The 27403-nt window shown below is 44.3% G+C and overlaps 1 protein-coding gene across 1 annotated transcript in view; it reads left to right on the top strand.

Annotated features, from left to right (window-relative positions):
• Window positions 1–21938, top strand: part of LOC149462675 (rho-related GTP-binding protein RhoC) — a 94399-nt gene extending 72461 nt beyond the window's left edge. The window contains exons 4-5 of the mRNA XM_089676728.1: window positions 273–403; window positions 19259–21938. Of these exons, the coding sequence (XP_089532854.1) occupies window positions 273–403; window positions 19259–19432 (305 nt within the window). The 3' untranslated portion in view covers window positions 19433–21938. The remainder of the gene's footprint in view (window positions 1–272; window positions 404–19258) is intronic.
• Window positions 21939–27403: the final 5465 nt, after the last annotated feature.

Below are 27403 nucleotides of genomic sequence, written 5' to 3'. Positions count from 1 at the left end.
AAGCAGTCTAATTTAAGAAAGTGCAACAACATTTCAGCAACCTAAACTGCCTTGGATTTGACTTGGTGATATTTGGTAATACAGTCATTTCTTAGGAATTTATGCCTTTTGAGTGTAGTAGTAGCAAAGGATACTCCAATTTCGGTAACTAATTTAAAAATTTTGTTACTCACAAGTCTGTCTTCTGATTCTAGTTTGGGAGATTTTTTTTGATTTTGCTGCTAGTTTTTAAAATGTTTGATCTCCACAATTTTATCTTCTGCTTCTTTTAGAGAACATTCCTGAGAAGTGGACACCAGAAGTGAAACATTTCTGTCCAAATGTGCCCATTATTTTAGTTGGTAACAAGAAGGATCTCCGAAATGATGAACACACCAGGAGAGAACTAACAAAGATGAAGCAGGTGGGTGGCTCAGACTTTATGTAAATTTGTGTCTGTAAAGACATTTTGCCTCGTCTTTAGGTATAGATGAAGAGACACATTAAGAATGTGGAAATATGTGGGGCACAGGCAAAATTTTTCATAGACCCTGGATTGTACCTTTTTCAGGTGATTGGACACTGGGAAAGCTTTTGAGGCCACACCCCCTGCTCACCTACCCTGTAACACTACTCAGTTACATGAGTCCTCCGTTTTTGCTAGTACCTTCAAGTCTTGTCCTCTCTCCCTTTTTAGATACTCCTCCATAGCTCAACCATTTTTTTTTAACCACCTTACCTCCTAGAAGGTTTTACCCTGTTCACGACAAGGGCATTTGTTTGCTGTTCAGCACTGCTACTTAACATAAATTTCATTTGCAAACAGTGTTGCATGTTTTTTTTTTATTTTCACACAAATAGAGGTTTCTTTTGTTGGTATTTGATCACCACTCATTTGGTCTTTTTTCATTTCTATAATAAAAAATTAAAAACAAAACATTTTGAAAAACAAAGTATTTTTGACTTTGTTATAAAACAAAACATAGCCAATAAAATGAAAAAATATTTCTTCATTAATGTAAGCCAACATGTATTTTGCTATGTGTCTTTGGGAAAAAAAGTCCATTACATGCCCATTTCAGCAGATTGGTGGGAGTTTCCAGGCTTTTTGGCACAAGGCCTCCATATACCAGCTGTGTAGACGCCACCTTGGTGTCTTGTACCTTCTCAAAGTTCTACCAGGTGGATGTTCAATCTTCTGCATTTGCATCTTTCGGCCACAAGGTTCTTACAGTGGAATTCTAAAGTTGTGTCCTTTCCTGACCCTTGTTGTTGGACCTATTGGCACATTTCTGTTTTGCCTCGTTATTGCCCACCCTTCTTGTTCATTGCTTGGGTAGGTCTCTGAATATTTTGCCTGTGTCCTGTAGTGTTCAGTTAAGACCAGATAAATTTTGACTGTAAATTACGTATTTTTGTGTACAGTTCAGGTCACCTTCCCTTCCATTTTTTGGTTATTCTGCAGTGTTTGCAAAGCTGAGGACTGAGAGTAGGAAGGGTTAGATTGGTAATGCGAAGGGTGCTTTTCTCCATGAAGGAAATGAGGCCAACACCTCAAGACACTAGCAAAAACCGAAGACTCTTAGTGGGGTAGGGTTACAGGGGAGCTACCCAGGGGGCGTGTCCTCAAAAGCTTTGCCAATGTCCAGTCACCTGAAGGTACAAGCCTACAGTATAACCAAAGTTCTATGAATACTTTGCCTGTGTCCTGTACTGCATGATTAAAAAAAAGTAGTTTTTTCATACCTTATCCCTCCCCAGAAGGGGAATTATCAGTTAAGTCTAAATTCCTCTTTGAAATGTTCCCTTAAACAAAAAAAGAATGTTAAAACATGAAATGCTGGGAAGCCACACTGCAAGGATTGCTTTTAAATTTGTGTGAAGTTTATATTTAATGGTATGTAGTGAATTTTCCACCAAGTGTTTAGCCTACCTACAGTGGATATAAAAAGTCTACACACCCCTGTTAAAATGTCAGGTTTCTGTGATGTAAAAAAAAAAAGAGACCAAGATCAATCATTTCGGAACTTTTTCCACCTTTAATGTAACTTTTACAAACTGTACAACTCAGTTGAACAACAAACTAAAATCTTTTAAGTGCAGGGAAGTAAAAATAAACTAAAATAATATGTTTGCTTAAGTGTGCACACCCTTAAACTAATACTTTCAGGGATGTTTGATTCCGATCTCCCGACGCCCCAGGACATGTAGTTTCGGGTGCGGGGCAGGTAGTTTTTCTCTACCCCTTTTTTTTTTTTTTTTTTTGCCCCGCTGCGAGCAAGCAGCGCTGCCACTGATTGCTTTCACACAGTGCCGGCCTCTCTGCACTCCGGGTGTGAGGTGTCCCGGGCTCGACTTGCCCATCTGCGGGCCTGGCTCGCTCTCGGCTAGAGGGGAGGGAGAAGAGCGGACAAGTCGGCTCCCCTCCCCTTGTGCTGACCCGGAAGTGACGTTACGATGTCACTTTTGGGTCCCCGTTGAGAGATTGTAATACAATCCCCCGGGAATGAATGTAATATGGTGCACTACATTCAGTGGAGCAGAGGGGAGACATGCAGTGTCTTTTAGACTATGGATATCTCAAAGATAACTTGTCACCAAAAATCATCACATGAGCTGGGCACTGGGGCGCCTACACATGAAACCGTTGATTGCGATACGCATGTCACATATCGCTGCACACACCAGAATGAGATCAATAATTCTAGCACCAGACCTCCCCCATAACACTAAACTGGAGACCTATAAGGAGCTTTAAATGTGTCGAGCTATAGAAAATATAGGGTACTGAAGTTCGCCGCCATTTCACGAGCGCGCACAAATTTAAGGTTTGACAAGTTGGATATCTGTTTACTCGCTGCAACCTCATCTTTTATATTTTACATTTTTAAAAATAGGGTAATTGCTTTTTTTTTTTTTTTTTGGTGCCCTAAAATTAACTTGTATTACTTACTAAAATTTTGCAGTAAAATAATGTGACAAAAAATTGGAACTACCACTGTTTTATTCCCTGGGGTCTCTACTTTCAGAAAATATATCATGTTTGGGGGTTTTGTTTTCTCTTCAGGCCTAAAATGATTTTTTTTAAACGTGTGCAAAAACCGCAAAACCGGCTCTGGCAGCAAAAGGGATAAAGTATAATCCCTGACCCACCCTTTCCTGACGCGCAGCCAATTGTTGATCATCACACTGCAAGGTCTTTCCCCTTCCTGCTAGTCCAGGGGTGGGCAAACTTTTTGACTTGAGGGCCGCAATGGGTTCATATATTGGACCCGGGGGCCGGACCAAGAGTAGATGAATGATGTGTATGTGTCATCCATAGTAAGTATAGTAATATTCCCCCATAGTAAGCATAGTAATTAATCCCCCATATAGTAATTAATCCCCCATATAGTAATTCATCCCCCCTATAGTAATTCATTCCCCCTATAGTAATTCATTCCCCATATTAAGTCCCCAAGTCCCCCCTGTGTCAATTCACTTACCTTTGCTCTCGCCGTGTTCCCGCGCCGTCCGGTGTAGCATGAAAATCTGTCTCCTATGAGGATCTGACCCCCTCGACGTATCTGCGCATGTGCCAGTTTCAGGCATTAGCAGCCGATCGGCGATCTCCGGCACATGCGCAGATACGTCGAGGGGGACAGATCCTCATAGGAGACAGATTTTCATGCTACACCGGTCATCAGGGCGGACTGTGAGAGGAGCCTAGCGGGAGCCTAGCTCCGCGGGCTGGATTAAAAGGTCCGCCGGGCCGTATACGGCCCGCGGGCCGTAGTTTACCCATTGCTGTGCTAGTCCCTGGGTGCGGTACTGGAGAGAGACAAGGAAGGGAGGAGGAGATAACCAGCACAATGGTAAAAATATTGCACGTTTAAATCGCCATAAAGCCTTTTTGTTTTTAAACCCCATCCCCCACCCACCGAGATTCTTAAAATCACCTCCGATTTAAATACGGTTTTGCTTAAAAAAAAAAAAAAAAAAAAAAAAAAAAAAAAAATTTAGCAGGACAAGTAGATTGGGGCTCCGATTTAGTCCCTGGGCATGTAGTTTTTTTTTTTTGTGTTTTTTTTCAAAAATTTCCACAGCCCCTTTATCTGAAGCACCTTTTGATTTTATTACAGCACTCAGTCTTTTTGGGTATGAGTCTATCAGCATGGCACATCTTGACTTGGCAATATTCGCCCACTCTTCCTTGCTGTCATAATCTGTCAGATTGTGAAGACATACACAGCCCTCTTCAGATCACCTCACAGATTTTTGATCGGATTCAGGTCTGGGCTCTGGCTGAGCCATTTCAAAACTTGAATCCTCTTCTGGTGAAGCCATTCCTTTGTTGATTTGGATGTCTGCTTTGGGTTGTTGTCATGCTGAAAGATGATATTCCTCTTCATGTTCAGCTTTATAGCAGAAGCCTGAAGGTTTTGTGCCAATATTGACTGGTATTTGGAACTGTTTATAATTCCCTCTACCTTGACTAAGGCCCCAGTTCCAGCTGAAGAAAAACGGCCCCAAAGCATGATGCTGCCACCACCATGCTTCACTGTGGGTATAGTGATCTTTTGATCATGTGCAATGTTTTTGCGCCAAACATATCTTTTGAAATTATGGCCAAAAAGTTCAACCTTGGTTTCATCAGACCATAAAACATTTTCCCACATGTTTTTGGGAGACTTCAGTTGTGGTTTTGCAAAATTTAGCCAGGCTTGGATGTTTTTCTCCATAAGAAAAGGCTTCCATCTTGCCATTCTACCCCATAGCCCAGACATATGAAGAATATGGGAGATTGTCACATGTACCACACAGCCAGTACTTGTCAGATATTCCTGCAGCTCTTTTAATGTTGCTGTAGGCCTCTTGGCAGCCTCCCAGACCAATTTTCTTCTGGTCTTTTAATCAATTTTGGAGGGACATCCAATTCTTGGTAATGTCACTGTTGCATCATATTTTCTCCACTTGATGACTGTCTTCGCTGTGTTCCATGGTATATCTAATGCCTTGGAAATTCTTTTGTACCCTTCTGACTGATACCTTTTAACAAGGAGATCCCTCTGATGCTTTGGAAGCTCACTGCGGACCATGGCTTCTGCTGTAGGATGCCACTACGAAAATGTCAGGAAAGACCTACTAGAACAGCTGAACTTTATTTGGGGTTAATCACAGGCACTTTAAATGATGGCAGGTGTGTACGGACTCCGGTTTAACATGATTTTGAATGTGATTGCTTAATTCTGAACATACAGTGAAGGAAATAAGTATTTGATCATTTCTTTCCGAGTGGGCAAACATTAGAAATCAGCAGGGGATCAGTTTAAAAATCGAATGGTAGGTGTATTGTAACACTGAGACAAAACAGCAACAAAAAAATTCAAAAGAAATGCATGTCTAACATTATGCACTGATTTGCATGTTCATGAGGGAAATAAGTATTTGATGCCCTATCATTCAGCAGGATTTCTGGCTACCATGTTTCTTTCATACAGGTAACAAGCTGAGATTAGAAGCAGTCTCTTAAAGGGAATGCTGCTAATCTCATTGTTGCCTTTTTTAAAAGACACCTGTCCACAGGAGCAATCAATCATATTCCAATCTCTCCACCATGGCAAAGACCAAAGAGCTGTCCAAGGATGTCAGGGACAAGATTGTAGACCTACATAAGGCTGGACTGGGCTACCAAACTATCGCCAAGCAGCTTGCATAGAAGGTGACAACAGTTTGTGCAATCATTCGCAAATGGAAGAAACCCAAAACAACGGTCAGTCTGTCTAGGTCTGGTGCACCATGCAAGATCTCACCTCGTGGAGTGTCAATGAACATGAGAACAGTGAGGAATCATCCCAGAACTACACGTGAGGATCTTGGCAATGATCCAGGCAGCTAGGACCACAGTCACCAAGAAAACAATTAGTAACACACTACGCCGACAAGGATTGAAATTCTGCAGTGCCCACAGGGTCCCTCTGCTCAAGAAAGCACATGTCCAGGCCCGTCTGAAGTTTGCCACTGAACATCTGAATGAGGACCGGTTGAAAGTGTTGTGGTCAGATGAGATCAGAATTGAGCTTTTTGTCATCAACTCAACTCGCCGTGTTTGGAGGAGGAGGAATTCTGCCTATGACCCCAAGAACACCATCCCAACTGTCAAACATGGTGGTGGAAACATTCTGCTTTGGGGGGTGTTTTTCTGCTAAGGGGACAGGACAACTGCACCACATCAAAGGGACGATGGACGGGGCAATGTACTGTCAAATCCTTAGTGAGAACTTTCTTTCCTCAACCAGGGCAGTGAAAATGGGTTGTGGATGGGTGTTCCAGCATGACAATGACCCAAAACACACGGTCAAGGCAACAAAGGAGTGATCAAGAAGAAGCACATTAAAGCAGAGTTCCACTCGACCTATCAAAAAATAAAGTCAGCAGCTACAAAAACTGTAGCTGCTGACTTTTAAAAAAACAGCCACTTACCTCTCCCTCGGTCCCGTGGTGTGTCCCCCGCAGCTCATTTCACCGGCCATCCTATATTCCAGGAGGCCGGCATCTTTAGTGTGGGCACCCGGCTTTGACCCGGGTACCCACTGCGCATACGAGAGTAGCGCTGCGCTTTGTGAATGGTCCTGTAGTCTTCTGGGACCTGTCGGGGACATCTTCCGTTTCCGATCGCCTAGGTGACTGGAAGTGGGAGCGGGTACCTGTCAAATTCCTCCCCCCCCCCCCCCCAATGTGCCCCCCCCCCGCTCCTCAAAGGTGCCAATCCTTAATGGGCAGTGGGGGAGCAGAGTTCTTTTAAAGCGGAACTTCCCCTTTTGGGTGGAGCTCCGCTTTAATGTCCCGTCCCGGAGTGGCCTAGCCAGTCTCCAGACCTTAATCCCATTGGCAACGCGAACTTTCAGCTCCCTTGACAGATTTTCAAATGTCTGCCAAGAGGAGTGGGCCAAAATCCTCCTGAGATGTGTGCAAACCTGGTGGCCAACTACAGGAAACGTCCAACCTCTGTGATTGCCAACAAGGGATTTGCCACCAAGTACTAAGTCGTGTTTTGTGAAGGGGATCAAATATTTATTTCCCTCATGAACATGCAAATCAGTGCATAATTTTAGTCATGCATTCCTTTTTAATTTTTTGTTGCTATTCTGTCTCTGTGTTACAATACACCTACCATTCGATTTTTAGACTGATCATTTTTGTGAGTGTGCAAACATTCAAAATCAGCAGGGGATCAAACACTTATTTCCTTCACTGTAGCTACAGCCCCAGTTATAAGAGGGTGTGCACACTTATGCAACCACATTTTAGTTTTTTTGTTTACACAACCCCCCCCCCCCCCCAAAAAAAAAAAAAGATTTCAGTTTGTTTTTTAATTGAGTTGTACGGTCTATAGGTCACATTAAAGGTGTAAAAGGTTCTGAAATGATTCATTTTTGTACATCACAGAAACCTGACATTTTAACAGGGGTGTGTAGACTTTTTATATCCACTGTATATTGCACTTTTGTTTTCTTGTGTTTTCAGTCTGTAGTTAATTTGACACGTAACACACTGACACTGGTCATTGCGGCCAGGAAGTAAAGGTGCAGCTCATAGATCTCTGCATGCAGCCTGTCAGTCTATGACCTGTTAGATGTTCTGCACCTGGACACTGGTGATACTCACCCTTTAGGGCTCTGTTCAGGGACAAATGCCCAGAATGCTGACAGGGGGCTGGAAACTGCACTTGTGCATACTGAATGAACAGAAATGCTGGGATCGCATGCACAAGGGCTAAACTCCCAGAGTGCATGTGCCCTTAAAGTAAAGGCTTTGGACAGGACGCCAGTGTAACAAAGGTCTGGGAGTACATCATAAAAGGTTTGTTACCACTAACATATTTGAAAGGGATTAATAAAAATGTGACAAAATCTAACGCAACAGGCTGCTATCTACTCTACCATATCATGGCTGAAAGACGAGTAAGCTAGAGCCTGTGAAAAAAGGTCTTTATTTTTCATGTCTACTTTGCAGAGCTGTGCACTGCAATTTAGTCAAGTTATCATTTGATCAATAAGTTTGAGGGAAGTATGGACTTCTAAATAAATTATGTATACTCGACTTTTAAAGGATAAAGAAACCTGCATTTTTGTTCTTGGGTTTAGTTATCCTTTGATGTGTGTGTTTTTGTTTTTTTGTTTTTTTTAATTATGCTCAACTAGGTGGACTCAGCTTCAATCTGATGCTGCACTTGTCCCCTGCTGGCTCTGCAGTAAGAACTATGCAATCAAACACTGCTGAACACTCAGATGCTACTATCTGCTCTGATCTGAGGGGATAGCCATCAGTCACCAACTGTACTCTGCCCCTCCAGCGCTCACTGGAGCACTGGGCTGTGGAGGAGGTGGGAGGGGCTGGCTCAGGCTTTCAGCGGATCGCTAAGAGGTTGTGCTATGTTCCGGTCCAGCCAACCAGGCACTTGTTTTCAGCTGGTCCAAGCTCTGCAAAGAAGTCACAGGAGTGCAGAACTAAGTGCCCTCCTGTCTCCTACAGGAGAGGTATACCCAAAATAGCTTTGGCTGTATTTCTCCTTTTAATGACCAGAGGAAGTTTTGCATAGAAGATACCATGTCTTGCTGATCTGAAGCCCTACAGTCAGGTCCATAAATATTGGGACATCGACACACTTCTAACATTTTTCGCTCTATACACCACCACAATGGATTTGAAATGAAACAAACAAGATGTGCTTTAACTGCAGACTGTCAGCTTTAATTTGAGGGTATTTACATCCAAATCAGGTGAACGGTGTAGGAATTACAACAGTTTGCATATGTGCCTGCCACTTGATAAGGGACCAAAAGTAATGGGACAATTGGCTTCTCAGCTGTTCCATGGCCAGGTGTGTGTTATTCCCTCATTATCCCAATTACAATGAGCAGATAAAAGGTCCAAAGTTCATTTCAAGTGTGCTATTTGCATTTGGAATCTGTTGCTGTCAACTATCAAGATGAGATCCAAAGAGCTGTCACTATCAGTGAAGCAAACCATCATTAGGCTGAAAAAACAAAATAAACCCATCAGAGAGATAGCAAAAACATTAGGCGTGGCCAAAACAACTGTTTGGAACATTCTTAAAAAGAAGGAACGCACCGGTGAGCTCAGCAACACCAAAAGACCCGGAAGACCACGGGAAAACAACTGTGGTGGATGACCGAAGAATTCTTTCCCTGGTGAAGAAAACATCCTTCACAACAGTTGGCCAGATCAAGAACACTCTCCAGGAGGTAGGTGTATGTGTGTCAAAGTCAACAATCAAGAGAAGACTTCACCAAAGTGAATACAGAGGGTTCACCACAAGATGGAAACCATTGGTGAGCCTCAAAAACAGGAAGGCCAGATTAGAGTTTGCCAAACAACATCTAAAAAAGCCTTCACAGTTCTGGAACAACATCCTATGGACAGATGAGACCAAGATCAACTTGAACCAGAGTGATGGGAAGAGAAGAGTATGGAGAAGGAAAGGAACTGCTCATGATCCTAAGCATACCACCTCATCAGTGAAGCATGGTGGTGGTAGTGTCATGGCGTGGGCATGTATGGCTGCCAATGGAACTGGTTCTCTTGTATTTATCGATGATGTGACTGCTGACAAAAGCAGCAGGATGAATTCTGAAGTGTTTCGGGCAATATTATTTGCTCATATTCAGCCAAATGCTTCAGAACTCATTGGACGCCGCTTCACAGTGCAGATGGACAATGACCCAAAGCATACTGCAAAAGCAACCAAAGAATTTTTTAAGGGAAAGAAGTGGAATGTTATGCAATGGCCAAGTCAATCACCTGACCTGAATCCGATTGAGCATGCATTTCACTTGCTGAAGACAAAACTGAAGGGAAAATGCCCCAAGAACAAGCAGGAACTGAAGACAGTTGCAGTAGAGGCCTGGCAGAGCATCACCAGGGATGAAACCCAGCGTCTGGTGATGTCTATGCGTTCCAGACTTCAGGCTGTAATTGACTGCAAAGGATTTGCAACCAAGTATTAAAAAGTGAAAGTTTGATTTATGATTACTATTCTGTCCCATTACTTTTGGTCCCTTAACAAGTGGGAGGCACATATGCAAACTGTTGTAATTCCTACACCGTTCACCTGATTTGGATGTAAATACCCTCAAATTAAAGCTGACAGTCTGCAGTTAAAGCACATCTTGTTCGTTTCATTTCAAATCCATTGTGGTGGTGTATAGAGCCAAAAATGTTAGAATTGTGTCGATGTCCCAATTATTTATGGACCTGACTGTATGTTCTGCTAATTTGCTATGCAAACGTTCACAACATGTGGTGTGTAAAGTGAGTCTGTCACTTTATAATTTTTTTTTAAAACTCAAACTAATTTAATAACTACTACTACTTTTTTTTTTTTTTTTTTTTTTTTTTTTTTTAAAACCTGTGCTTGCTGGCAATTTACCCAGGCAGGTAGCTGTGACTAAATATAGGAATCCATTTTTGGTTCTGACCTGTGCCCATGTGAAAAGAGCTTGGTGGGTTTCTCCTTTGTGGACACAGAATTTATCACCCTTCTCAGTCAGCCCTGTTTTGCTCCAGCTAATTATTGGGCTAATGCTGGCCATAGAGAAGTGTATATTCTAAATTTTCCAGTAAACTGTTTAATTCCATCTGAGGCAGGATGGCTACATATGGTAGAATATGCCGGTTTGTGATTCTTATCTACCACACAGCAATTAAATATATTGACAATTCTAGTATTAACCTGAAGGAACTGTAAATTCCCATTTTTGGTCAAAAATCTGTGAAAGCACAAGGAAATCATCACAACATACCCTTTCCAAAGGAAAAGACCTGATTCTTGTTTGTATTGCAATTCCTTCAAACATATAGGCATATGTTACTTGACTGAAAGGCCTTCCTTCTTCATTAAGTGAGATTTACCAGTAGTTTTAAATTGAGGTGCTGGCTTGTATAAAGATGTTAAAATAAAGGAAACATCTCTTTAGAGAAGTGACCTTCCCCTTTTGTTTTGTTTTTTTCTGATGTGCATATATTTTTTTAGGGAACAAACTAACTTTACTAGTTGTATACTTGTTTGGTCAGGGACTTAGTTCTGAGGACTTAAAGTGGAAGTTTGTCCTATATTTATTCAATTAACTTTATACAGCCATTGTCAGTAATTCGGATATGACCAGAGATGTGTGGACTGACACAGGGAATATCCGGCTTCAGGAGTGATGTAGATAATATAATTTATTGTGAGATACACCAGTATACAAATGCACAGTGCAAACAAAAACCAAATAACCAAACCTTCACCCAATATATATCTATGTACAGAAATAAAAGCGTAGTCGGGGCTGGAGAGGTAGAATGGTCAGGCAGGCCGGGTCAGGATCAATTGGGCGGATTTGGTACAGAGGAGTAGGCAAACGGATAGTCAAAGGGAGAGCTGGGTCAGTGCAGGCAAAGTTCAGTCGGAGTAAAGCAAGTAGATCACGGGAATCGGGATACAGATACAGGACAACAAAGGCTCATGGGAAAACAAACACCAAGGCACTGGTTACAGGCATGATTACTGTTTAAGTACACCTCCTGTAATCGGCCTCAGATGATGGCTTGATTGCAGGAGGTGAGATCCTGGCTGCTGAAAAGCACTTGCTGATAACTCCTGGTACTGCAGGCCATAGAGCAGGTGAGGCCACAGCACCACCAGCAGTGATCCCTTTCCTGACATCCATATAACACATGTACATCCGTAAATGCATAGGACCATATCTGACATCTGTCAGCACTCCAGTTGTCCAACAATCCGCATTGAAAACTGATGGCCATTTACCAGCAACACCATGCAGCTCATGATGATGTTCAGCCCCTTGAGCAATCTACATCTTTGACAACATCAGGCCAAGGATGAAGCGTTTCCTAGTAAGGCTTTGCAATCTCAATATGTAGATCAGAGAGCATGTGGGGCTGAGCGAGATTGAGTTGCATGATCTCCAGACATGGTGCTATATGATTATCAAGGCACATGTGTTATATCTGTTTAATGTTAATATAATAATTCAATGGTAGATTTCCATTTTACTACAAACATGACAGCTAGACAACTAGTCTGTATTTACAGAGGCGTTCTGCAATGGCAGCCTATTCAGCTAGACCGCTATGAAACATGCAAAGCTGAAAAAGCATATGCTTAAAGTAGAACTGAAGGCAATTTTTTTTTGTTTTTAGATTGAATAAAGAGGGATTGGGAACATCTGTCAGGTTTTCATTGTGGTGTCCCTGTTAGGGAGATTCACTCTGTCTTCATTTTTTGTATTGGTCCTGGTGACCTTATCACCAGAAATGCTTATGGAGCAGGAGGTAAGGAGAAGTCCCCCCAATGGGGCACAGATCGCGAACAAAACCTGACAGGGTTTCTAACCCTCTTATTTTTATCCAAAATAAGCTTTGCTTTCCGTTCTTAAAGTTGATTTAAATGCAGAACTATTCATTTTGGATAGAGTAAGGCAGGGTTATAACCCCTGTACATTTTTCCTCACTGTTCAAGCAAGCTTTCTCCCCCATTCTAAGTCAGGTGTTAACAAGCCTTTGAGGGAAGCTACTGTGATTAGATCACATGGTGCCACAGCTGCCAATTCCAAGATTGAATAAGTGTCTAAAGTGGCACGCTTGCATAAAGTTTGTCCACGTACAAATGGTACCCATTATGGGAAACACAGGTGACCCCAAATCCCACATTCTTACTACTGCTCCACATGTAGTATGGGAATCCGAGGGCCCTATGGGGCTGTCGTTTCCCTCATAAATCCTAAAACAATATGTACAGCCTGTGACCTTTTCACAGAGCTAACAGTTACAGACCCCATATATGTGGCACATTTCTGGGCAGATACTGCTTAATTGCAAGCCGGCAAGTGAATTGTTATAGAGACTAGTCCTATGCAGATGTTTTGTTAGGGCATATACACATCTGCTAATTTTTGGGACCGATTTACGAAGGGCCAAATTTTGTGGAGCTGATTTATAGTCAAGGTCACCCCAAGGATGAAAGAGGGTAGTATTATTGAAATGCATGAAAAGCATTCTCATATCTATGCCTGGCCATTGCAGCAGAGAACACAAGCATATGATGAACTGGGTCTGTGGACCAATATGACCACAATTCATTCTTTTTTCGAATGCCCAATGTTAGACCCAAAAAATGTTTACTTTTGAAAACCGTGATAGGTGTCCACTCAAATGTCCTTGCAAGGTACGCATTTGGTTTGGAGTCAATATAATGCCTGGAATGTAGTTGCTTTGGTCCACAATCAAATTGTAGAGGTTTTTGGTGAAAAAATGCTCAAAGTCAAGGGGAGTTGGTAAGTTGGCTGTTTCCACCTGTACCCCAGGTTGGGCCACGAATGGGGGGATAATGGGTGCTGCTGAATCTGGGGGCAGCCAATTAGCATTTGCAAGCACCCCTGAAAGGACACTTTGGGCTCTATGGCCCTGTGTTCGAATTGGTGGTGGTTGCGGGACTTTACTAGTGCTAGCCTCCTCACTAGCTGGACTGCACTGCTGATGGTTGCCATGTCACCATGTGATATTACTGGTGGTTGCCAGATCACCAAAAGGTAGTGCAGCTCTAAGACTGGCACTCTGCTGTATATGAGCATAACTGTCCACTTCTAGCACCTCAGCAACCTGGGGTCGGGTACACCTGATTTTAGCAGGAACCTCTTCTCCATCATGTGAGCTATCTGTCAGGGTGCTGCTACGTTCTACAGGTTCATACTCTGAGCCTGATTCTGACAGAGGACGTTCCTCTGTCATGCTTAGAATCCCATAGGCTTACTCCCTAGACATTTTGGGCACTAATATTACAGGTACCCAGTGGTGACTATGGTAAAAGAGCTCTTGACTAGCAATTAGGGACTGTTTGCGTGACAGAAATAAAACTGCTAGTGCTGGCAGAGATCAGGTCTGATTCCACTTATGCTGCAGTTTTTTGTAAAATGTATCTGAGGTGGCAGTGATAGGGTCTGATCCTGCTAACACCAAGGTTTTGGGGACACTAGTATAGTTCTGTTTGATTAAGATACTGATCCGTACAGACATTATACTAGCAATGGTGGTGATCAGCGACTTATTTTGTGACTGTGATAAAGTGGCAGGCAATCTAGCACTAACTGACCCTGGCTGGGGAGTATGCTAACTGACACTATCTGATGTCGCTAGTGACACTAATACAATGATCAGTGAAAAATACTGTACACTGACACTGTACTAGTGGCACTGGCTGGATGACAGGGGTGAACAAATGGTTAATGGAGTGGAATGAATGGGTTAAATGTGCCTAAAAAAAAAAAGTGTGGGTGCAGATGTGCTGCTTTACTTATTGTAGTGCTGCCCTCTTCCCTTCCTGACACCAAAAGGGGTTCAGGAAGAGAAGAAACGGGAAGATCTTGTGTCCGTTTACAAAATTAGCTGCAGCATATCAGCTGATCCCAGCTGAATATTATTGACCGGGACCTGCTGACAAACTTGTGCTGTAGAAAATCCTAGAACAGATCAGCAGGCAGCTCACCTGCAGTGTACCACTATGTTGCCTGGCCTGGGAAAGGGTAATTCTTTTGTTAAGTAATTGCTCTCTGTGTGCCCAGGGGGAGATGTTGTCTCCTGTCTTGTTCCTGTGACAGCTAGACAGGAAATTGGGTAGTTGTCGCTGGGAAAAGTTTCTAACGCTTCCAGATTTAACTGGTGAGATTTCTCAAGTTCATTGACTGACACGGCGGCTTCTTTAACCTTAATAAAGCCGGGTTTGATAGCCCCACCTACAGGAGTAGGACACTAGACAGAAAAAAGACTTGGCAACTCATATGGGCAGTCCTCTCTGGGTATAAAACCCCCTCTCTGCTATAAGTCTCCAGTCTTTTCTGCCTAGTGTCTCAGGAGTATGCATGTGAAGTTTTATGGTCCCACAACTTTTCCTTTCTATTTTTTCCTGGACTTTTGTGTTCTGCAGAGATATTCTGTCAACAGTTGGGGTGAGCGACTGGCTGGGTAATCTAGATCTAATGGTCACCCCAGTCTAACCAGAGCGCTCACAGACCGCCAGCCCTGCGTTGAGTAGGCTACAACTATAACTCACTGGCCTCCCCAGTCCATGGGGCAAACTCCTCGTGGGGATGCATATGACTGGGTGCTTTTAGTCTGTGTCACAGTGTACCCCTGTACCTCATTCCTGGCTGGACTCTGGTAGTGCAGGCTTCCTCTCCTTCCTTCTGCAATGTGGGACTTAACTAGGGCTGGAGGGGGCCTTGTCCTGCTATGGGGGGAGGTATCCATTATGGTTTGCAGGCCTACCTGGATTAGGAGGCACAGGGCGGGATGGCTAGCGGCCATGTTTATGTAGCCGCAATGGCCATTTTCTTGGATATTTTGGCCTCTAGTACCAGACAGGGCTGCCATTTTTCTGCAGATTTTCAGCCGGTGGCCATTTCTTTTGGGTCTGAGTGGCTACCAAGCGATGAGGGCTGGCTAGGGGTGGTCCTTGGCAGCCATTTTCCCATAGCCCACAGTAGGGATTCCCTCCAGCACCTTGGGCTTGTGGAGGTCTGACTCAACACACACACACACACTGCGGGCCACATGGGCACCTTGGCAGCTCCTGACGGTGGTGAGTCCCCCCTCTCCCTTCCCCCCGCTCTCTCCCTTCCCCCCGCTCTCTCCCTTCCCCCCGCTCTCTCCCTCCCCCCCGCCCGCTCTCTCCCTCCCCCCCGCCCGCTCTCTTCCTCCCCCCCGCCCGCTCTCTTCCTCCCCCCCGCCCGCTCTCTTCCTCCCCCCCCGCCCGCTCTCTTCCTCCCCCCCCCGCCCGCTCTCTTCCTCCCCCCCCCGCCCGCTCTCTTCCTCCCCCCCCGCCCGCTCTCTTCCTCCCCCCCCGCCCGCTCTCTTCCTCCCCCCCCCCGCCCGCTCTCTTCCTCCCCCCCCCGCCCGCTCTCTTCCTCCCCCCCCCCGCCCGCCTCTCTTCCTCCCCCCCCCGCCCGCTCTCTTCCTCCCCCCCCCGCCCGCTCTCTTCCCCCCCCCCCCGCCCGCTCTCTCTTCCCCCCCCCCCCGCCCGCTCTTCTCTCCCCCCCCCCCCGCCCGCTCTCTCTTCCCTCCCCCCGCTCTCCTCTCTCTCTTCCCTCCCCCCCGCTCTCTCTCTCTCTCTTCCCTCCCCCCCGCTCTCTCTCTCCTTCCCTCCCCCCCGCTCTCTCTCTCTTCCCTCCCTCCCCCCCGCTCTCTCTCTTCCCTCCCTCCCCCCCTCTCTCTCCTTCCCTCCCTCCCCCCCGCTCTCTCTCTTCCCTCCCTCCCCCCCGCTCTCTCTTCTCTCCCCCCCCCGCTCTCTCTTCCCTCCCCCCTCTCTCCCTCCCCCCTCTCTCCCTCCCTCCCCCCCCCTCTCTCCCTCCCCCCCCCTCTCTCCCTCCCCCCTCTCTCCCCCCCTCCCCCCCCCTCCCCCCCCCTCTCTCTCCCTCTCCCCCCTCTCTCCCCCCCCCCTCTCTCTCCCTCTCCCCCCCCCCTCTCTCCCTCTCCCCCCCCCCTCTCTCCCTCTCCCCCCCCCCTCTCTCCCTCTCCCCCCCCCCTCTCTCCCTCTCCCCCCCCCCTCTCTCCCTCTCCCCCCCCCCTCTCTCCCTCTCCCCCCTCTCTCTCCCTCTCCCCCCCTCTCTCTCCCCCTCCCCCCCCCTCTCCCCCCCTCTCCCCCCTCTCCCCCCCCCTCTCCCCCCCTCCCCCCCTCTCTCCCTCTCTCCCCCCCCTCTCCTCCCCCTCCCCCCCTCTCTCCTCTCTCTCTCCCCCCCCCTCTCTCCCCCCCCCCTCTCTCCCTCTCTCTCTCCCCCCCCTCTCTCTCCCCCTCCCCCCCTCTCTCTCTCTCTCTCCCTCTCCCTCTCCCTCCCTCTCTCCCTCTCTCCCTCTCCCTCTCCCCCTCCCCCTCCCCCTCTCTCCCTCTCCCTCTCCCCCTCCCCCTCCCCCTCTCTCCCCCTCTCTCCCCCTCTCTCCCCCTCTCTCCCCCTCTCCCTCCCCCTCCCCCTCCCCCTCCCCCTCCCCCTCCCCCTCTCCCTCTCCCTCTCTCTCTCCCTCTCTCTCTCCCTCTCTCTCTCCCTCCCTCTCTCTCTCCCTCTCTCTCTCCCTCTCTCTCTCCCTCTCTCTCTCTCTCTCTCTCTCTCTCTCTCTCTCTCTCCCTCTCCCCCCCCATTCTGTCTCTGCCATACACATTCCAGGCGTCAAACTGGAAAGCAGACTATCTCAGCCATCAGACGCTGGATCAGGGTGAGTAATCCCTACATCCAGAAGCTTTCCATCAGCTCTGCATGTGCTGGGGGGCTTCGGACATGGATCTTCTGGTTTCCCGCCTCAATCGCTCGCTTTGACAGTGTGGCTATAGAGAGCCAGGTTCTGAAGGACTGGGTTGTCTGACTCAGTGATTCCAAGTATGTTGAAGTCTACCTCCCGAAAGATTTATTATCGCACCTGGAGAGCTTATATTGGTTGATGTAAAGCCTTGGGGTTCCATCCTTGTTCCTTCATTGTGGCTTGGGTGTTGGCCTTCCTCAAACGGGGTGTGGATCAAAGGCTTGCATTGAGTACAATCAAGGGTCAAGTCTCTGCTCTGGTTTGTTTTTCTTTCAGCGGCCCTTATCTACACATTCTTTGGTCTGTACTTTTCAGGGGATTCGTAATGTGGTCTCTACTGTGCACTCCCCTTTTTCATTTGAACAAAGATATTGTTCTTCCCTCACTGTGTCCTCAACCAACGCACCCCTAAGAGGTGGCACTACATTCCCTGGATGTGGTCCACAAGATTCGCGTGTATTTGTAACTTCTGCCTTTCGGAGGTCAGACTCTATCTTCATCCTCATGGATGGTCCAAGAAGGGCCTGGCAGTAACTTCTGCCACTTTTTCTCATTGGATTCTGCAGACTATTATTCAGGCTCATGCTGTTAAGGGGCAGGATTACCCAGTTACGGCGCATTCCTATAGGGCGGTTAGTGCCTCCTGGGCGTTCTGACATCAGGTGTCTGTTTCTCAGGTTTGCAAGCCGGTGGCCTGGTCATCTATGCACCCGTTTATAAAGTTGATGTGTTGGCATCCTCCAATGCTAGTTTTGGCTGCAAACTGTTGCATGCGACTGTTTAGGGCTCCTCAGCCTCTCCTTTTGAGGTTGTTTGGAGTGTTGACTTCTTGCCCTGGGGGTTCTTTCTTTTTACATTGTATGGTTGCCCTCCCCTCATTCTGGCACTGCTTGGGGACAGCCCTGCTTCGTTAAGGTTAAAGAAGCCACTGTGTCCGTCCATTAATGCAAGAAAAAACGGGATTTTTTTGTACTCTGTATAAAATAATCCCATTTTTTCATCACTTGATGTTCTAATACAGTGAAGGATAATCTTCCCAACAGGGATACAGACTGCAGTAAAAACCTGACACGGGTTCTATGCTTTCCTCTTTCTGTCCGCAGAAAAGGAGTAGTTATGTGAGGTGTTGCTCTTTATCCAGTTGCCAACCGCGCTATAGCCGAATGACGGCTACAGCGCAGTTGTCCAGTTCTGGGAGGGCACATATGACGTCCTCCCAGAACGCACGACACAGCTGATCATATGATGTGGTAAAAGACCAATCACAGTCGCATTTTACCACCTGATCAGCTGTCTCCAATGACACAACAGAGCACTGGTAAATGCAGTTGCCAGTTATCGGCTGCACTTTCTCACGCTGTCACAGCGTGAGGAAAGTACTGCTGATAGCCGGCAATTGTCAGAGGACCGATCGGCACTGATCAGGGCAACCCACCTGTGCCTCCAGTCAGTGCCCATCATTGTCCCATATCAGTGCTGCCTATCCGTGCCACCTCATCAACGCACATCGGTGAAGGAGAAAAATTAGCTGTTTTAAAAAAATAAAAGTTCTGTGTTTCCATTATAAAATTTTGCACATTTTTTTGCTTTTTTTTTGTTTATAGCACAAAAAAGAAAACAACCAGCAGCAAGTAAATACCACCAAAAGAAAGCTCTATTTGTGTGAAAAAAATGATAAAAATTTCATATGGGTACAGTGTTTCATGATCGCGCAATTGCCATTCAAAGTACAACCATGCTGAAAGCAGAAAATTTGGCCTGGGCAAGAAGGGGATATAAGTGCCTAGTAGGCAAGTGGTTAATGGAAGCCAATTTACTGATCTCACTCGTTTAAATATTCTTCATTAGCGACCTTCATGAAACATATGTAAAGAAATGTAAATTGGTCTATTTTCCAAGTCTACAATCCAATTTTTATTTATTTTTTTAGGAGCCTGTGAAGCCAGAGGATGGACGAGAAATGGCAAATCGCATCAATGCTTTTGGATACCTGGAATGCTCTGCCAAGACAAAGGATGGTGTGCGAGAGGTGTTTGAAATGGCAACACGAGCAGCCTTGCAAGTCCGAAAACACAGGAAGAAGCAGCGTTGCTCCATCCTATAAGCAAAGTCCTAGAGCCTTTTGGGAAGACCAAGAGAAGAACAAAGCGAATAGCTGTTTTTGCTGCTGCACCACCTGCCATATGATGCCAGAGACTCCAGCAGCAAAGCGCTATATGCACCATTTGTACTGTAATTGTATGTATTCTTGTTTTTGTTTCACACCTAAACATCTATCTAGAGTTTCAGGTTTGGGTTTGCGGAAAAGTCTTCAGGAAGCATTAAATGTACATGCAGTGCCTCCTTTCTCCGCTCCTAATCCAAACTCCTGAAGAAAATATCTTTCTGGAGGTGAAAAGCACATATAGGATTTTGGGAGATTTTTCCGTGCCATATTCTTGATCTCCTTTTTGATCTACTCAACCTTCCATGAAAATCCCCTTCCAAAATGCCCTACTTGGGCCTTCATGTCATTTTGTGCTGTTAGCATCAAAGGTAACTTCATTTTGTCAGGTTTTTCATAAGCCTTTGAAGACCGCATAGGTATATGTGTACATGATGTGTAAACAATTCTTCCATAGCACAATATGATCTACAAGCAAGTTGCACTATTCTGTTACTCCATTCATGACTTCTGTATACCATCACCCTGAACCTGTGATTATTAGTGATGGTGTTCTGCAGCTATGTCCTCTTAATAGATGGTGTGTAGTTTATGGGGCAGCACCTAAAATTGGAACCCAATTCTGGTATCCTAACTATACAATTATACTCTACCCAGGTATCTTGAAATGCATGTTTTGGGACTTTCCATGCAGTATCCTATTGATTCACAGGATCACATTTTAGCTAAGAGTAAGTGCATATAAGATGATGGCTAAATTGGTATGTACCCAAGACATCATGTGCTAAATATGGAAGTTCCATTCACTATTGGGAAGTTAAATGCAGCCAGGATTGTGAATGGGTTTAGTCAAACCTGCTGAAATAAGTGTTGGCATTATCTGTTTGTTCAGTGAACTGAAGCCAAAGAATGTGTCCTGTTGGCCTTCATTCAGCATTCACTGTAAATTTCCAGCATTTTTTATGTAGGATTCACAAATTTCCATCCCTTTCTGTATAGGATTCACAAACACCCTGTTTGCTGTGTTGGGACAGCTATAGTTCCCCCATGAACAGTAATAGGAATTTGGTGCATAAATGCTTTGGGCACAGTGAAGACTTCTACGTGTACATATGCTAAAAATGTTTGCTGTAAAAAATGCAGCTTTTGTCTAACATCTCATGGCTCTTACTACAGATTCCTTTTACTGCATTGAAGAAACTCTTCATAACACTAACAGTTCAAGTTGCTAATCTTTAATGACCTTTTTACACCACTTAGACTCAATTCCTATTAAATATATATTTAGTTTGTCTTATGACCGTAACCTTTTGTGCTAACCATTCTGTTTATAGCAGGAGGAGTTATTCTTGTGCAAGTTAACATTACCTCTAAGTGATGGATAGGATAGTAGCCCTTTAGCCTAGGTGTGGGCAGAAGTTAATGGCATTTTAATATGTGGGCAAATGCTTGGTTAAGGCTCTTTGCATGTCATAGCTGTTTAAACAGGATTGTGCCAAAATCTCACATAGGGCTTTGTGTAGGAAGATTTGGGAAAGGGAAGTCATAGGTTTATAGCATGGATTAAAACAAGGAAAGGAAGAAGCTTATTGGTTATGTTTTCCTTTTGTGCAGTTTCCATGCATTAGGTTGAATCCTCTCCACTGCACAAATGTTTTTTGACAAAAGTATATTAATTCCCCTAATAAACCAATCAAAAAGTTGATTGACATGAATTTTGACTTGAATACCTCTGTGGTCATTGACACAACCACCGACTGTACAAGGGCCTAGTTTTCTATCGCTATATTGTTAAAGAAAATTAATATATTTGAGAATGTATGATTTATTAGAAGATCTGTAACTTTGTCTTGTTCAAGCTGTATAGGCTTATCCTGCACAGACTTAGTAGCACCAACATACTTTGTCTGCCATATTGATGTACCAGCGTCTAAGTCACTTTCATATTGGAGGGGGTAACATTTTTTTTCTTTTTTTTTTTCTTTAATTATTCCTCAGCCTGTCCTGTAAACAATTTTGCTTTTCATTTTCTGCTTCCCTGAACAAAACCTCATCCTTGTACTATTGCTAAATAATGCACACATTATACACCAGCATTTTGATAGATGGATTTAACGTGTTGCAAAACCCACCTGTCTGTGCTTTGTCTACTGAACGTTTTTGTTTTTTTTTTTTTTCTTTTCATGCTTTGAAAGAAACTATTCAGATTAGCTTTATCTTGTCGAGACCTTCAGCTTGTGTCCAACACTTTTGCCTTTTAAAATTCCTTTATACAAATAAAGCTTCTAATTGTAAGATAACTTTGTTTATTTGTCTGTCTGTTTTGTATTCTGTTCTCTGCCTGACTGCCTGTAAAAGATGGAAGTTGACACCCGTGACTTTTCGAATGTAAAAAGAAAAATAAACTTATGTACAATGAAAAAATAAATGCAAACTGGTATTTTAATTTGTGTGTTTCTTCTTGCTTGGAGAAGGTGCAATCTAAATCACAGTGGAGTTTAAACACAATAGTGGTAAATTCATATATAAATGTTAGAGATGGTTAATAATTTGGGGAGTAGTAATAAAAAGCAAAGTGTTTTGGTGCAAAGAGTACCTTTTGGGGCTCTTTCACACATTTTTGTGAGTTGCATTAATGAACAGTATGTTGCACACAACACACCAGAATACACAAATAAACCTGCACTACTTTTTTGTGATGCTCCACACCACAATGCACAGCAGTGTATTAGTGTTTTTTGTGAATTGCATTGTAGAAGTGTTCAAAAATTACATTGAAACATACGTAATGTAAATTTCCACAACACAATTGTGTGAATTGGCCTTGAAGAGAAAATTAAAATTCTGCCCTTACACAGTGATTTTAAGGTATTTTCTATCTGTTTTCAAGTGCAAAAACAGCTATATGTATACAGAAGGCAACCTGCCACCATCACTATAGATTGATTGTGGTATCAATTTTGATGGTTTTTGTGATCAAAATCTAGTTTAAAGTGGTTGAATTACTTGGCAATTTTGTTCTTGGGTGGATTTATTTTTTTTGTTTGTATTTCCCTACATTTTCTTCATTCTTTACCCCCAATTTGTTTTACAAAAACTCAAAGGTAATGAAAGTGGATTATACAGTCAGGTCCATAAATATTGGGACATTGACGCAATTCTAACATTTTTGGCTCTATATACCACCACAATGTATTTGAAATGAAACGAACAAGATGTGCTTTAACTGCAGACTGTAAACTTTAATTTGAGGGTATTTACATCCAAATCAGGTGAATGGTGTAGGAATTACAACAGTTTGCATATGTGCCTCCCACTTGTTAAGGGACCAAAAGTAATGGGACAGAATAATAATCATAAATCAAACTTCACTTTTTAATACTTGGTTGCAAACCCTTTGCAGTCAATTACAGCCTGAAGTCTGGAACGCATAGACATCACCAGACGCTGGGTTTCATCCCTGGTGATACTCTGGCAGGCCTCTACTGCAACTGTCTTCAGTGCCTGCTTGTTCTTGGGGCATTTTCCCTTCAGTTTTGTCTTCAGCAAGTGAAATGCATGCTCAATCGGATTCAGGTCAGGTGATTGACTTGGCCATTGATAACATTCCACTTCTTTCCCTTAATAAACTCTTTGGTTACTTTTGCAGTATGCTTTGGGCCATTGTTTATCTGCACTGTGAAGCAGCATCCAATGAGTTCTGAAGTATTTGGCTGAATACGAGCAGATAATATTGCCCGAAACACTTCAGAATTCATCCTGCTGCTTTTGTCAGCAGTCACATCATCAATAAATACAAGAGAACCAGTTCCATTGGCAGACATACATGCCCACGCCATGACACTACCACCACCATGCTTCACTGATGAGGTGGTATGCTTAGGATCATGAGCAGTTCCTTTCCTTCTCCATACTCTTCTCTTCCCATCACTCTGGTACAAGTTGATCTTGGTCTCATCTGTCCATAGGATGTTGTTCCAGAACTGTGAAGGCTTTTTTAGATGTCGTTTGGCAAACTCTAATCTGGCCTTCCTGTTTTTGAGGCTCACCAATGGTTTACATCTTGTGGTGAACCCTCTGTATTCACTCTGGTGAAGTCTTCTCTTGATTGTTGACTTTGACACACATACAACTACCTCCTGGAGAGTGTTCTTGATCTGGCCAACTGTTGTGAAGGGTGTTTTCTTCACCAGGGAAAGAATTCTTCAGTCATCCATCAGTTTTCCGTGGTTTTTCCAGGTCTTTTGGTGTTGCTGAGCTCACCGGTGCGTTCCTTCTTTTTAAGAATGTTCCAAACAGTTGTTTTGGCCACGTCTAATGTTTTTGCTATCTCTCTGATGGGATTGTTTTGTTTTTTCAGTCTAATGATGGCTTGCTTCACTGCTTGTGACAGCTCTTTTGGATCTCATCTTGAGAGTTGACGGCAACAGATTCCAAATGCAAATAGCACACTTGAAATGAACTCTGGACCTTTTATCTGCTCATTGTAATTGGGATAATGAGGGAATAACACACGTGGCCATGGAACAGCTGAGAAGCCAATTGTCCCATTACTTTTGGTCCCTTAACAAGTGGGAGGCACATATGCAAACTGTTCTAATTCCTACACCGTTCCAAGTGGAAGAAGAGAGGGGAAAAAATATTTTCCTTTCTCCCCCCTCCCGCCAACTCTTTGTGATGGGAGTGACTTTGGGTAGGGGGCCCATGGAACACAGCTCACTTTAGAGAGATGGGGAGACCCCTGTCTCAGCTCCCCATATCCCTCTTATGTGTAAGTCACCCTGTGCCTGTTAGGGGTGCAGGGTGAAATGTCCTTATATTGTGTAGACATGTCTAGGAGATAGGTGGGGGTTGTTCATTGTTTAATGCCATGTGATTGTATCCCATTGTTCTATTGTGTGTCTTTCTTGGGAGCAAACTATTATGGGATGTATGTGTTTTTGTGTATTGGTTTGGTGGGGGGTGTTTCCGGCAGCCCTTCCCCCTGATGGAACTGTCTGCTGATGTGTCTTTTGTTACTGGGTGAGTACTCTGTGTGTGTGTGTGTGTGTGTGTGTGTGTGTGTGTGTGTGTGTGTGTGTGTATATCTTGTATCTGTGTTAAAATAAAGGAGTCCATTTCCTGATTTATTTCAAGACTGGTCATGTCTAGTCTTGTATGGCCAGCGGTGGGGTCCGTGGACGGTGTTTGGAAAGGGAAGCGGGAGTCTAACGGAAATACTCTACTGTAGTTGGGGTTCGGTTCTGGTACACTCTCCCTCTCTTCAACCTCTCCCCCCCCCCCCCCCCCCCCCCCAACCTGCCCTCCTAGTTTGTGTGCCATTATATCTTATGACGCCTATCTCACACAAAAAAAAACACAGATGAAGCACAACTGCTACTCGTGGCCATTCCATCATATTCTCTATTTAAGGACTAGTTGCCACTTATCTTTTCCTAGCTCTCTCCTCAACCTCTTCAGACCATCCTGGGATATTTATTATCTGTAGTTCAAGTCTTTCACAGAAGGCCTTTAGATCTTCTGGGAATTTCAGTCTCGCCGGTTGTCCTTCTTTCCACCCGATCAAGCATGCTGGGAAGCCCCAGCTATAGCGGACATTCTTTTTGCTCATTACATCTAATAATGGTTTCAAAGATCATCTTCTGGCTAGTGTCTCAGGTGCTATGTCAGCAAAAAGGTTCGTTTTTCAACGTTTTACTGTTGGGATTCCACATAACTTCTTCCAGATATTTTAATTTTTCTTCATAATGATGGAATCGTACGATCACATCTCTGGGGGCGTCAAGTGCCACTCCTAGGGGCCGCTTAATCCCATGTACTCTGTCTGTTTTCAATTATTCTGTCACTGATCTGCCAATTAATGGATTAAATATTTTCCTAATTTCCTCCCGTAGATCTTCTCCCGACGTTGCTTCTGGCAAGCCCTTGATCCTCCAATTGTTCCTTCTATCTCTATTATCTTGATCTTCTGAATTCTATGATATCTTCCTTTACTCTCTTCACATTTCCCCCACCTGCACTTCTAGCTTAATAATTTCTTGTGCATTTTTCTCTAGTTTCCCTTCCATTTCTTCTGCTCGAGATAGAACTTGTCCCAGGTCATTGTGCAATATGGCAATTTCATTCTTTATAGAATGCACCAATTTTAAAAGCATCTCACCTATATCTATTTTTGTTGACGTTTGTGAACTTAATCCTTGTTCTTCAATATTTTGGAGTCTATTTCGCTTTCCATATTTATAGATTCTTCAATCTGATTCAAATTCGGTACTCCTAATGACAATCTGCTTTGTTTTCCCGTGTTATTTCTCATCTCATGACTTCCTCTTGTTCCCTGCTATCTCTCAGGGGTATGGTCTTCTGGGCATTTCTCCCGTGGGGGAAGATATTTTTTTACCGTGCTTGCTGGGGGAGTTTTTATTTCACCTTTTGCAGATCTACTTTTCATGATGTTAATAGTTTTCCCTACCGACTCCAAAAATCAAGTCAAAAATGATATTTTCAAAACTCTCTCCCTATTTAAACTTCTCTTTACAGGTGTACTTCTTTTCCTTGGACCAGGTATGTCACATCATATCTTAAAATAGACTTACATTTTCACTCCTTTCTCCTTTGATCCCAAAGGGTGACCCCTCTCCTTTTTTTTCTACATCCACCCCCCTTTGATAAATTTGATAGTTTAAAGATAACACCTTTAATTTCACCGCTCCCAGCAGCCACTCACCCTCTCACTCTGAGTCTAGCTTGGAGTATGGAGGGCATCGCCATCGATTTTCTCACTGATCCAGAGACCTGCTGCGGGGGGTGCTTACTTGAGTTCAAAGAGGGGTCGCTAGTGGTATAGAGGGGTCACCTTCTGTGGGTGTTGAGGCTCTGGTGCCCTGTGTCTTTACGATAAATCTTCCTCTGTGGGGCAAACCGCTTCTCTTGGTGACACCCCGCCACCTTCGGAAGTGCGCTCCCAGCCTCCACCAATCTGCTTACCGTCAGCTTCCTCCAGAGACCTAGGAGCACAAAACTTTCCACAGGGCTCCGGTGTCCCGCATGACCTCTCCAGAGCGAGACGGCGGTTCCCAGGACACCCTGCGACTGTCACATGGGCGCCTCCAGTACCCCCTGCTGCGCACAACAACTGTGGTCCCAGCTCAACCACAGGAAACGGACACCTCCACGCCACCGCTCAAACAGAAAGCATAGGCCGGAGGATCGGTAAGGGGGGGGGTTTTCTGTGGACTTGGGGATTTTAGAATGTATAAGGCATCGGGAGCTCCTATCGCTAGCATCTTACTGATGCCATATTCCGGTCCCTACCCTTCCTCACCATTCCTGGACATCTTCTTTCTGCTCTGAAAAAAGCAAAACTTTAAAAAAAAAAAAAATTTCCTTTTTAATGGTACTCCTAGAAAGTTTTCTGGACCAGAATTGACATTGCCTTCAAGGGATGCTAATAACCTTACTACTAGTGTCCCCTGAAGATGTGCATTTGAACTAAATGCGTCGGATAGGAGCTACGAGCTGACATCACATCACTCTTTTTGGTCTTGAAATTGGTGGCCATTTTAGTAAGTGCACTTGGTTTTATCGTATGGCATCTGGATGCAATTTTTATGAATCCTATGTACTTTTAAAGTTACTTTTAATAAATTAGTACACTATATATGGCTCCATGCAATGAGCATTTTTTCTCCCATATAGCAGCAGTGTGGGTGACTTAGTTCCTTGTAATGGTTGGTGCTGCTGCTGCCAGAAGATTCTGGATGAATGGAGCTTGATGAAGGCTATGATTGATTGTTTCAAACGTACTACTTGCTGCGTTGGCATTTTTGGAGCTGAGTGTGGTATTACTCTCACAAGTGGTATGGATGGTGAAAAGCATACCAAACAGATTTGGAAATCATACCAAACAAAAAA

Source organism: Staurois parvus, unplaced genomic scaffold (assembly GCF_062004578.1).
Source record: "Staurois parvus isolate SC_StPar_1 unplaced genomic scaffold, SC_StPar_1.0 ptg000172l, whole genome shotgun sequence".
In the NCBI taxonomy this organism is placed as follows: domain Eukaryota; kingdom Metazoa; phylum Chordata; class Amphibia; order Anura; family Ranidae; genus Staurois; species Staurois parvus.
This window is presented reverse-complemented; position numbering and strand designations above follow the sequence as displayed.